The 13,372-nt window shown below is 33.6% G+C and overlaps 3 protein-coding genes across 3 annotated transcripts; all 3 read right to left on the bottom strand.

Moving 5' to 3' along the window:
• LOC18108194 (GDSL esterase/lipase At5g33370) lies at positions 1–1,975 on the bottom strand. Its single transcript, XM_006371052.3, has 5 exons — positions 1,569–1,975; positions 1,285–1,412; positions 935–1,177; positions 570–822; positions 1–467 (listed from the first exon to the last, which is right to left on the bottom strand). The coding sequence occupies exons 1-5, from the start codon at positions 1,897–1,899 to the stop codon at positions 235–237; spliced, it is 1,188 nt and encodes a 395-aa protein (XP_006371114.2). The 5' UTR covers positions 1,900–1,975; the 3' UTR covers positions 1–234.
• Positions 1,976–4,564: 2,589 nt separating this feature from the next.
• LOC7487211 (GDSL esterase/lipase At5g33370) lies at positions 4,565–6,409 on the bottom strand. Its single transcript, XM_002325325.4, has 5 exons — positions 6,100–6,409; positions 5,896–6,023; positions 5,454–5,696; positions 5,103–5,355; positions 4,565–4,969 (listed from the first exon to the last, which is right to left on the bottom strand). Exons 1-5 carry the CDS (start codon positions 6,335–6,337, stop codon positions 4,737–4,739), a joined length of 1,095 nt encoding a protein of 364 aa, XP_002325361.2. The 5' UTR covers positions 6,338–6,409; the 3' UTR covers positions 4,565–4,736.
• A 3,998-nt stretch (positions 6,410–10,407) lies between these two features.
• On the bottom strand, positions 10,408–12,834 carry LOC7487210 (GDSL esterase/lipase At5g33370). The gene is made up of 5 exons (XM_002325324.4): positions 12,505–12,834; positions 12,270–12,397; positions 11,763–12,005; positions 11,306–11,558; positions 10,408–10,901 (listed from the first exon to the last, which is right to left on the bottom strand). Exons 1-5 carry the CDS (start codon positions 12,749–12,751, stop codon positions 10,669–10,671), a joined length of 1,104 nt encoding a protein of 367 aa, XP_002325360.2. The 5' UTR covers positions 12,752–12,834; the 3' UTR covers positions 10,408–10,668.
• Positions 12,835–13,372: the final 538 nt, after the last annotated feature.

The raw sequence follows: 13,372 nt of genomic DNA, 5'->3' as shown, positions 1-13,372 counted from the left end.
TGAACACAAGCACAATGGATGTGCGAAAATGTATAGAAAATTTCAATTATTCATGAAGCTGTTTAGCTGTAATTTCAACTTACATTACAGACATAATTTAATTCAAGCCTCATAGGTATAAAATCCCATGATAGCAAACACAAATGCAACAAAAAAAAACTGAAAGAACATAAATGGAACTGGGTTGAATTAAGTTATGGCGATTAAGAAGGTAGATTCTTGACAAAATTATCGTCAGGACCTAGAATCCAAGGCCATGATTGTGCTGAGGTTCATAGGTTTCATGTATTGGGTGGAGCCTGTCATGATCTGCTGTACTATAATTCTGTTTGCCTTCTCTGATGGATGGAATGGATCCCAAAATGCATAGACGTCGCGGTTAGGGCACAAGTTTGACAATATTGTACACAGTCCTAGGCCATTGTATGATCCTTGTCCACAGCATGCTATCTTTGATGTAGTAAATCCTGCCAAATTAACCAAAACAAGGGCTTTTCATGATAAATCACAACAAGCATTTATGATCCTTAATAATGAAGTGGAGAGTCTAATCTGAAGCTATTGCGCACCATATGCTTGAGGATTGCTGACAAAATCAGTGTGCATTTGGTGAGTATTTGCAGAGATAAAGACATTGCTGCCGATTTTTCTGTTGACATCATTTATCATGCTCTCGAGTTGTGGATTATACAGGGCAGCTGCTCGCTGTAGTTCTTCTGAGCAACCACCATTTGTGCTCCTCGTGGCTAACTCTGCTGGAACACAGCCCAGAGGTCCAGTTCCGGTCACCAGAACTCGGCGTGCCCCAAGATTATACAGCTTCTGCAGTGATGAAAAATGGGGAGGTATCAGGGATAACTCATGTTATGACAATCTGTTATATATAAAATCTTAAGCAGGTTTGTGCTTGAGTTGAACATACAAGAGGGCTTACCATCAATAGTTCTCGGTACTCAGAAATGAGATACTTAACATAATCTGGTAAATCGTATTGGCGAGACCTTGCAGAAGATGGAACCAAGTAATAGTTGTTGACAAAATCATTCCCACCAACGGTAATCAGGACAAGTGCTTGATTGACTAGTCGCTTGGCCTGCTCTGCTCCGATGAGTGCACCGACTCGTTGCTGGTATTGTTGGAAATACTCCAATTGTGTATACATTCTTATTATGTTTATCTGAAATTTTTGCATTTTAGGCCACATAAGATCAACTGTTCGGATATCAATAAACAGCTCCTTGTTACTGAAAGCTCACTGAGAAACTAGACAGACAGGTTACTTACAAACTGAACTCCAGTGTCATTAAGGATTCCGATTCCGGCCGAAGCAAAGTTGGCACCAACAAGTAGTCTTTGTCCTCTAAGCTCCGGACTCAGGAAAGGCAATGGGGATTCTGAGCCCATTTGCTCACCTGACAAATGCATTTTATAACTCTTGATGAGACAAAGATATTATATCCTGAGAACATGTTAGAGTGCGTGCGAGCAGTTGTGATCTTGGACATTTGTATAGATGCATGAGCTAGCTAGGTAACAAAGAAACATACAACATGTACAGGAAACTTAACTGATAATATCAGGAATGTTGAGGCCATTCGAGAATCGGCCTGTTGCTTGACGCGTTGGATAATCGATTCCATAAGGGGGTGAATCGGCTCGAGCAGTTGTTGCCAGGTAGTTGTTGTTGCCACTGTCGACTAGTGAATCACCGAACACGAAGAAAGCCCTTGCGTCAGCTCGGTGAACAATGGCTGCTAGCACCACTGCCAGTCCTAAGACCACCCAATAAGAACTGCAAGCAGATGAGCTCGTGGCCATTGAAATGGTCAAAGAATCCCAGAAGAGAATACTTTTACTTAAAAAATTAAGACCTGTGGATGAAAGATAGAGGATGGACATGTATCTATATATACAACTTCTGGCTCTACCGCCATGGATGTAAACAACCAGCAAATCTAAACTCAAATTAGTAGTGGTAGTTGTGGATGCTAACAGGTTGTACGAGCTATGAATTAAAACCTTGCCACAAAAACTGTTAGGCCTTTATATATGTAGCTGGATTCAAATCCACTGTTTTATGCCCTAATATTTAATAATGCATGTGCTGTATATAGTGTGGTTAGCTTTCTGATACAAGTTGTTTTCACTCAACCAACCACATTATCATAGAAATGATTGCAGGCATTAGAATTTTGGAATTTCTTCCGGATAAAACTTAGTACAGTAAAGAATAATATAAATCTTCATATCTCCATCAATTAATAATATGAATTAATAATTTAAATTATTAAATTGGTATAATTTTTTAACTTGGTATTAGAGTCTTGATGATTAAACGAGTTTAAATCTTAATATTTCCATTCTCTTTTCTAATTAAAATTATTTAATAATATAAAATAACATGAATTTATCAAGTTTCAAACTCTATTGTGATGATTTTTTGACACTTATCTAAACTCCTTAATGCTTGGAAAGGGGTAATGTTTCAAGTTTTTTTTTTATCATGTTCAAGCAAACCTTATGACTTTAGTGTCTTTCGAGTACATATCACTAAGATCATGATTCTTTTCATGGCATACATTGCCATGGTTATTGATCTTACAACAATTCTCTTTAAACCTCATCCATTAATCCAAAACAAAGTGAAGCTACAAATTCGAGGTTTTCTTTGTCTTCAAAACCTAGTTTTCTTGTTTTGGTGAGACAATGACTATGGCTTTGAATTTTGAGGTTTTGGCTTGTAAAAGCTTGAGGACCAATACAAATAAAGCTGCAGAACTCAAAGCTGGAATCAACCGACTTGTAAAAGCTTGAGGACCAATACAAATAAAGCTGCAGAACTCAAGGCTGGAATCAACCCAAGAGGCATCTTTTAGGTTTCCCTTCATTAGAGGCATCTTCGTAAACGGAGAAACCATAGTTATGATACCATATGACATGCATAAATTGGTAGCAGTTAAAGTAAGTAGCACCTGATCTGCTCTTAACTTCCACCGCCCAATCCAGGCCTCATTGTGCAAAAAAGAAAAGAAAAAAAAGTACAATGACCTAGAAGTTACATGATCTATTTCCTAGAGTTATGTTACCCAAGATTTCAGACACTTTTCAGTAGTTAAATGCTTCAGTAACTGGGAAGTTGAACCTATTTCTGTGGCATGGCCTACTGAAACTTCAAATACTGTCAATCCAAATCAACATCAAGATTGATGGATATTCCTGTAAAATGAACTTCCTTTTCTTACTTCTTTGAAACCAGTAGAATTTCCCCAAATAAAAGTCGTCTGAATCATAGTTGTTGAACATGGCTGGTTGGTTGAATTTACTCGGTGACCTAAGTAATCCAGATTTATTTTATCAGCCCTCCAGTACAATATACCTCTGCCTTAACTTTATACTTTCAAGTCAATTCTTTAAAATTGCTAATGAACATTGAATATATGCGAGGAATTCCACCTTTTCAGTGACCTAGAGTGTGAGTCATGGCCCTCAGAGAATTAAAACGTGGCTCATAATGCACTCTTCTATATCTATCTCCAAAGATCTAACTGCAAATCACCAATATAATTATGGTTTGTTAATGTTTTGGTTGGTCTCTGGCACCTTTGGCAGCACCTAAGTGGTTTAGCAGTAAAAAACAGTTCAGAAAACCATTGAGCCCACATGATTAGAGCCTAAATTCAATAGCTTGCGAGCTAATTTTTCAGGCTCTTAATTTCTCAACAGTGCTTTAGAATGGAAGTTACACCCTGTCTTCAACTTCCACTTCACAGAAAAAAATTCCCTTTTTTCTTTCTAGTTGTCAAGTTTAATACTCACAAGAAATATATGAGATTGGACAAGCTGACAACACAAGTACTCTCAATCAAATTATCATGTGATGAAAATCCTCTTTGCCCAGTATCGTGTGCTGCATAAACTTAGATCAGAAAAGGCTTGCAGTAGGTGATGGATGAGTAATCGAGAGATGGGGTGAGGCAATTTCATTCCTGGACAGAGATAACTATTTTTAATGTTATTAAGATCCAAATTACGAATAATGGTTCTTTGCAAACTAATGAAATTATGATTCATGTAGAAAATTTGGCACCAGAGCCATGCAACCACCTATTCCTGTAGAAAAGCTCCCTGTTGGGACAAGGCCATGACTTGCAATAATACTGGTTGCTTTAGTGGATGTTATTCTACAGAACAACTTGCCTATTTGCTTACTTGTGGTCTTGTTTAGTTGATGTAGCTTTTTTCCGGACAAGCTGTCAATCTGTTTATGATCACAAGACTCCTCTGTGATGCAGATGACAGATCCAACAAAGTTAGATATAGAGGTATAGACAAGACTAGATTCATTGCTGGTCAACGACAAGAACACCTAAATGTTTCAGAGATTGATTTCAAATCATTTCAACTAGCTAGACAGCATACTCATTCTTGCTCTATTTGTCCATGACTTTGGAGGACTTGATGTTTGAGTCGCTGTGTTTTTCATGGGCCTCAAAAGCAAGCTTCCCAACAAATCAAGCCAGTCCTTGTTTATGACACAGTTAACATTTAGTCTTATGGGACTCTCTTCTGCAACTGCTTTACCTTTTTATAAATGAGAATAGAGATATTATTAAGAGATTACACATAATGTTTCGCAGGGTAATGAAATTCCTTTTGACATCATTTCCAAAAGAGCAAGAAATGAAACACATAAATAGTAACATTATTTAAAAAAGAAAGCCATGCAGAGGATGAGATCATGCCCTAGCATCCAAGGTCATGATTGTGCTGAGATTCATGGGGTCCATGTACTTGGTAGTGCCAGAGTATATCTGTTCCACGATCAATCGGTTTGCCTTTTCAGATGGATGGAATGCATCCCAGAATGCATAGAGGTCTCGATTCGGGCACAAGTTGGATGCTGCTGTGCATAGTCCTAGACCATTGTATGGTCCTTGTCCACAACACGCTGTCTTTGCTGTGGTAAATCCTGCAAGTCAAAATCTCAAATGTTAAAAAGAAAATCTCTGGTCCCTATCAGGTACCATCTATATGCTTATATTGCGGCGGATTAGATCGCATAGCGAAGAAACCATCTTTTTTGACAATATAAGTTGGCATACCATATGCTTGAGGATTACTAATGAAATCCAAGTGTGATTGTTGTGTGTTTGCAGCAATAAAAACAGTATTTCCAATCTTTTTGTTTAGTCCTTTTAGCATCTGAACAAGTTGTGGATTGAACAAGGACGCGGCTCGTTGAAGTTCGGCTGAACAACCCCCATTTGTGCTCCTCATAGCTAACTCTGCTGGAACACAACCCATTGGCCCGGTCCCTGTCACGAGAACTCTACGTGCTCCCAGTTTATATAGCTTCTGCAGTGACGATGGAGACAGGATTGATATATCATGTTTCGTTTTCCATTTTAGGATTGCTCGAAGCTTTTTTCAAAATTTCTAATGTAGGGACTTACCATTAGTATTTTTTCGTACTCTGAAATGAGATATTTGACATAATTCGGTACAGAAAATTGGCGAGACCTTGCAGAATAGGGTATCAAGTAGTAGTTGTTCACGAAATCATTGCCACCAACAGTAATCAGGACGAGGGCTCCTTTTACAAGTCTCTCAGTCTGATCAACTCCTACAAGTGCTCGAGCTCGTCGCTGGTATTCTTGGAAGTATTCAAGTTGTCTATACATTCTGATTATGTTTATCTGCAAAATCTCAGTGTTTTAATAAGTTGACAGCAAGTATAAAGTCAGAAGCATCTAGTGCAGGCAAAACAATAATTGCTTCCCAGTATCATCTTTAGCTCCCAAGTTTGCATTTCAGGTTATTTCTGGGAAAGCAAGTTCCACATTCTATCAGAATAAGTATCAATAACTAGGCATTATGATCATCAGATTAACTCACAAATTGAACTCCGGTATCGTTGAGGATTCCAATTCCTGCTGAGGCAAAATTGGCACCATTAAGTAACCTCTGGCCTCTTAGTTCAGGACTCAGGTATGGCAACACAGATTCGGATCCAATTCGTTTACCTGAGGACAACGCATAGCACTGTGAGATTGGAAAGAAAATTGCATTACAGGTTAAGTCACACTACAATAACCTAACTGATAAGGTCTGGGATGTTGAGGCCATTCGAGAAACGGCCAGTGGGACGATGAGATGGATAATCTATTCCATAAGGAGGCGAGTCTGCTCGGGCAGTTGTTGCAAGATAGTTGTTGTTGCCACTATCGACAAGTGAATCACCAAACACGAAGAAGGCTCGAGCCTCAGCTTGTAGAGCAACATATTTCAGTGCCAAAACAAGACTGAAAATCACCCCAACAATGGATGAAGATGCCATTCTAGGACAACGAAGCTAGAGTTTTAGGTCTTTCCTAGTGCCAAAGAGCTCTGCTATGTGTTTGAAACAATAGTGAACATGGGTTTTTATAGCTTGTGCCTATACTTCCTTGCAATTAAAAGATTCATGCAAGCTTGGATAGGTAGTTGTGTGTTGCAACTACTCTTTAACACTTTCGAATTGAATCCCATGCTGAGAGTTAATTGCTGGCATAATTAGTTTCATCTTTTCTGGTCTTTCTTTATGCCATGTATTTTTTCTGAGGAACATGGTCTCCAGACATCATTTCATCATCAGAAACCGGAAATTAGTCCCCATTAACTGATATTTTTGGACTTTCAGTATTCTGAAGGAGTCAGGATTTGTAGGATTATGAATATATATAACCACCTAATTATTATTATATTCATTTTTTTTTTAATAATGCTAGACTAGTGTTCATCGTCACGTATGGTTATTTTAGATATCTTTCGGTTATTATCGTGGAATAAAAAAGAAGATAGAATTACTTTAAAAATATACAAATTTATTTAAGAAAGTGTCTCAAAAATATATTTATTTTATATTGTTATTTTTCTATTTCTTTAAGCAAATATGTTTTTGTTTTTATTTTTATTTTTTTTTATATTTATCCTTTTTTATCCTATACTAATTATTCCATTTGAGGATATGATTTAATTTGGATACATTATTCAAGTTTTGTTATGATGATATTAAACAGCACGTTAATATCTAAAATACCTCATACAATGTTACATTTGCTTGATTATAAACTTAAACGAAATTTTTATATAGATACTTAAAAAAAATTGAAAAAAATTGACACTAATTTTTGCATGAGGGGTAAAATTGTAATAAAAAGTTATTATATATAAATTGAAAATAAAAACCTAATCCTTTTTATTGGTTGGTGGAGTTAATTAGCTATAAAAAGGTGAAGGTGAAAGGTAGTTCGTTCTTTTGTGTGAATAAAAAGACAAAAAAAAATTAAAAAAAAAACAACAACTTTATCTTACTATATATCATTTTTTTTATGATATTTATACGTTTTTCAAATAAATTATTCATTTCTTAATAGATTTATTTAGTTTTATAAGGAATATGTTATATATAAACTATTCTTTAATGATAATCTTAATTTAAATAATTTTACTAACAACACAACATATTCTTATTAAATAATTTAATGTGTTTAATCTCATAACACAATACAATAGACATAGCATAGACCAAATATGCTCTAAGAATATGATATTTTATGTCGATGATTTCCTTCTCCCTAAATATATACATAAATTCCACAAACTTTTAGAGTAAGTTTGGGAATGCAGTTAAAACCGTGTTTTTTTAAATTTTTAAATTTTTTTGTTAATTTTTTTTATGTTTTCATATTGTTTTGATGTGCTGATCTCAAAAATGATTTTTAAAAAAAAACATCATTTTGATGCATTTCTAAGCGAAAAATACTTTGAACCGCAATCGCTACCACAATCTCAAAAGGCTCTTAATCTTTTTAATGTTTTTTTTTTAATTTCATAATACTTCAAAGAGATTATTGTAATTTATCTTTAATTTTTTTTCTTTAATTTATACTTTATATGAATAAGTTTTATTTACATAATGTATTTATAAGAATAAAGATTTTTTGTTCTTAGCAACTAGAATTAATCTCTAGGATAAAAGAAATAAAAATGTATAAAATAAAAAAGAACAACTAGAATTAAATATTTACATGTGCATCTATCTTATGCTTTTACTAGAAAGATTAATTTTTCATTTTAGTATTTAATTAAAATTAGTAACTCTTTTTTATTTATCGGTTTATATATTTTCTAAATTTATTTTATTAAGAATAACAACAATATCTTTTTATTTTTAATTAAAAAATCATCATATCCAAAAAAAACCCTTTTTTTACAAATGTGTTCAGAATATATAGTTGTTGATGCATTACTTAGTTAAAGACACCTCGGTTTGTTGAGCTTGTCAAAACCATGGTGACTGCAACAAATCTCCTCTTCACATAGCCTCACGAGCTGCCTTGTGAGGAGATAATGTGGTTATCTGTGTTGAAAAATCATGAATAAATTATTTTCAAATTAAAAAATAATCTTTACCATATTCATAATATTTTTTGTTATTTTTTAGAATAATGCTAGTTTTATCAAAAAATGATATTCTATCAATTATACATGTGCCGATTATATTCTCTTGCATATGCGATGTGTAAAGGTTATTCCAACATTACATTAAGTATCACTCTTACAATATAGAATTTTGGTCCCTCGAGTTATTAACTTTATATTATTTGGTCCCTATTCTATTAAATTTTTACATTTCGACCCTAAATTTCTTTTTTGTTATATTTCAGTGTAATGTCGAGGGAGGAAAGAGAAATGATTTGTTTAGCCACAAAAAAACCAATATTGATGTTAATAGGTTATTCTTTGTGTGGGGGAGTTTAATATAGTAGTGTTGTCCTTTAACTACGTCAAAAAAAAATAGATCAAGATCTTCAAAGTTCTTTATTTTAATTTGATTTTTGCTTTTTAGAGTGAGTAAAAGGTGTTTTGGATTTTGAAATGAAATTGAGATTTTGAGATGATTTTGGAGGTGTTTTAAGATGAAAATAAGTGAAAATTTGATGTTTAGAATCCATAAATTAACTTGGACCCACTTTTTTTTTTTTGTTAATAGAAGTGAATGAAAACCATAATAGTGGATGAAATGCCACCTATCTAGGTGAATCTATTAAATACAGCAAAATAAATTGGGTGGCTTTGATTTATTTATTATTATTATTTGTTTAATTTAATATTTAATTAATAAATTCTCTCTTAATTTTAAATTGTTTACTTTAACTATTATTTACATAGTAATAGTGTGAATGACATGCCATTCAATCTATTAAATGCAACAAAATAAATTGGGTGGCTTTGATTTATTTATTATTATTATTTTTTTAATTTAATATTTAATTAATAAATTCTCTCTCAATTTTAAATTGTTTACTTTAACTATTATTTACATAGTAATAGTATTTTTGTGGGTTTTTACAATTTCATAATAACTTAAAGAGATTCTTGTAATTTATCATTAATATTTTTTCCTTTTGAATTTTAGATAGATTAGTTGTATTTGTATTATACATTTATAAAACTAGTACTTAGTGCTTGTTTGACATTGTGATAGCAATTGCTTTTAAAAGTATTTTTCGCTTGGAAATGCATCAAAATATTTTTTTAAAAATTTATTTTTAATATCAGCATATCAAAATGATCTAAAAATAAAAAATTAATTTCAAGCAAAAATATATTTAAAATTTTTAGAAACACCATTTTTGCACAAAAAAAAAAAACATGCACTTAGCAGTCAAGCTAAACTTACTAGATAAATCCTAGGAAAATGTATAAAATGAAAAGGACAATCTATTAATATTTTTGTGTTTTTATTTTTCTTTTGCTTTTAGCTAGAAAAATAAACTTTCCTTTTTAGTTTAATTAGTATTCATAAGTTTGTTATAATTTACCAGTTAATATAATTAAATATATTAAGAACATGCATTAATTATTATTTTTATTAAATATAGTAAGCGCATATATTATTTTTTTTATTAACAAATTTTATAATATCATAAAACATATCCATAATGCTGAATTTTTTTTTAAATCTTAGTATTTATTTAAATCATACACTTAGTTTAGCGCAGCACATCAACTAATTTAAAATCTATATCACTGTATCTATGCGGCTGATCATATAATGTAAAGAATTCTGGGCAATACTTTTTCAGTTGAGTGATAGGTCAATGAACCCTTGCTATATAATGAAGGAAGCCCAAAGCCCAGTGAAGATCAGATAATTACAGCTTTATGTACTATGAAATTTAGTTTTTTTTTATAATATTTTGCACTTGAAATTATATTAAAATAATTTATTTTTATTTTTTAAATTTATTTTTAATATTAACATATTAAAAAACATAAAAAAAATAAAAAAAAATTTTTTTTAAAAAAAAAAACACTTTTAAAACATAAAAATAAATGAAAAATTGAAAAAGCGCAGAGACATGAAGGAAATCACCATCAACAGGCCGAAATGCTTACTTATAATCAAAATACATTATCATCAGAAAAAAAAAGGTCTAAAAAATACATGGCAACATTAATTTAATCATTCTGATAAAATCCCAATTTCAAGACACTTAAAACAATATAACACCATACATTTCCCTTGGAAACCACTGCAAATTAACAACATAAATTATGACATAATATGGTAGGATAATGGAAACGAAGTTTTGAAAAGGAGGTGCCTCTTGATTCTCTTCTCTAGGTCCTCGAGTCCAAGGCCAGGATGGTGCTCAGATTCATGGGGTGCATATAGGTAGCGTCTCCGTTGAGAATCTGCTGAACAACAATACCGTTTGCCCTTTCCGATGGGTGGAATGGGTCCCAAAATGCGTAGAGGTCACGGTTAGGGCACAAGTTTGAAGCTGGTGTGCATAGCCCTAGACCATTGTATGGTCCTTGACCACAACATGCTATCTTTGATGTCACGAATCCTGCATATTAGCAGCAATAATATTTGCGTTAGAAAAAACTTTTTGATTTTATTTTGGGCTTTTTGTGTGCTTCATGTGCATATTAGAAGTTCATTAATATATATATATATATATATATATATATATATATAGTGTCACAGAGGGTAGCTTTCTTAATAAATGCAATTTGATCATCTCTCTGAGTGTAGGCTATCCCCCAAGTCATTTTTCATGTGTGATGTAACTAAGAGACATGATTAGAGACAAGTAGCGTCAACCTCAAATCAAAATCCATCATAATCTTTTTTATTTATTTATTTTTATTGTAACATATGTATAAGCACTAATTATCTTAGTGAGTGCAAGCATCCAATAAATTTGTTGGGTTTTTAAAAAATAAAAATAATTAACTTGAACTAGCTTACCATATGCTTGAGGATTGTAAACAAAATCAGCTGTCATTTGCCTTGTGTTAGCAGCAATAAAGATATCCGCGCCATATTGATCGTTGAGTTGTCCAAGCATTTGAGTGAGTTGAGGGTTGTACAAGGAAGCTGCTCGCTGTAGCTCGGCCGAGCACTGCCCATTCGGGCTCCTCTGCGCCAGTTCTGCCGGCACACAACCCATTGGACCTGTCCCGGTTACGAGAACTCGACGTGCTCCGAGATCATACAGTCGCTAAACAATATTTTGAGATAAGATAATATCAAATTAAAAAATGCAATAAAATAAAATTAATTGATGTGAAATCGTGTAAAAGTGTTCTAATATTTTAATGCTTAAATTAATGTCAATGGCGGCTAGGTCTCGTGTACTCGGAGATGATGGACAAATTTGCATGCTGGACACGGAAACATGTGAAGTAATGTAGAAGAAAGTTACCATTAGAATCTTCCTGTACTCGGAGATGAGATATCTCACGTAATCAGGGAGCCGGAATTGGCGTGACCTTGCTGAGAAAGGCACCAAGTAGTAGTTGTTAACGAAATCATTCCCGCCGACTGTAATGAGGGTCAGTGCTCCATTTACAAGTTGCTGAGTTTGCTGAGCTCCGACGAGAGCTGTCACACGCCTCTGGTATTGCTCGAAGTACTCCAATTGTTTGTACATTCTAATTATGTTCAGCTGAAAAATGCATCACTTCAAGTCATACCATTTTCAGCTTATATTGGAATTTGTAGGTTCTTTTTCTATTAGGATTCATTACTGCATGCCCGTTAAAGTTGGTATATCATACAAATGAGGATTAATATATATATATTTTGTATTGGGTTTCGTATTAGATTTGATAATATTCATATTTTATAAGATAAAGTAACTATTCGATATAATAATTCGGTATTTTAAATTGTGATAGGATAGGTGAAATGGTAAAAGAATCACACTTACAAACTGAATTCCAGTGTCATTGAGGATTCCAATTCCAGCTGAAGCAAAATTGGCACCAACAAGTAGCCTCTGTCCAGTTAGCTCGGGACTTAGGTAAGGCAGTGTGAATTCCGAGCCAAGTTGTTGACCTATATAGCACATGTAAGATGTTAGGCTTAACCAAAAACATGTCACATAACTATGTGCACAACATTGAAAGGTACTTGTCTGCAAAAATAGGACAAATAAACCTAACTGATAAAATCAGGAATGCTTAAGCCATTAGAGAATCGGCCGGTCGGTCGACGGGTTGGATAATCGATGCCGTAAGGTGGTGAGTCTGCTCGTGCCGTGGTGGCTAGATAATTGTTATTGCCATTATCAACCAGTGAATCTCCAAACACAAAGAAAGCCCTGGCTTCTGCTTGTGGAACAAAAGTAGTTGCCATTGCCACCACTAGACCTATCAGTGTGGAAATGGTCATAGTTGCTGAGCCAGCCATTGCGATAGTTTGGAAGAAAATCTTACAAGTAGCCAGGTAGATAGCTAATGTGGGAGAACAATTTCTTGATGCATGGATCGAAGAATATTGAAGCACTTATATAGCTAAGGGTTACTGTCAGTGGATTAAAAATAGGCCCACTGTAAGTAAAGCAATCCAGTACTGGTAGTTGTGTGTTGCATGCCTTGCCACAAGATCACACTTTACCTCCAACGCAGTTCAAAAGCCGAATTCCATCTTTTAGCAGAGATTTTCAGTGTCCCGTAATAATAAAAAAAAAAAAAACAAATGAGAAATAACACAGATGATCTCCTTGACGAGACCGTGCAAAATTACTATAGCTCGTACCAGAAGCACTTAAGGCAGCGGTGATCAGAACTTGTATAACTGAGAATATTGAATACAAACTTTCCAATTATGTAAACTCTTCCTTGTAATAAATTAAAGAGTTGATTCTGCACTCCAATGAATTCACAGGTCGGAATTCTGAAAATTTAATAATTTTAGTACTTCATTAATTAATTTTAAGATGAAAATGCATGGAGATTAAATAGTGGTTAAATTGAAAATAATAAAAGTTATTATTGTGACGACATTGATAAAAATAGAAGAGAAATATAT

This window comes from Populus trichocarpa, chromosome 19 (assembly GCF_000002775.5).
Source record: "Populus trichocarpa isolate Nisqually-1 chromosome 19, P.trichocarpa_v4.1, whole genome shotgun sequence".
Classification (NCBI taxonomy): domain Eukaryota; kingdom Viridiplantae; phylum Streptophyta; class Magnoliopsida; order Malpighiales; family Salicaceae; genus Populus; species Populus trichocarpa.
Note: the sequence above shows the minus strand (reverse complement) of the source record. Positions and strands in the feature narration are given on the sequence as shown.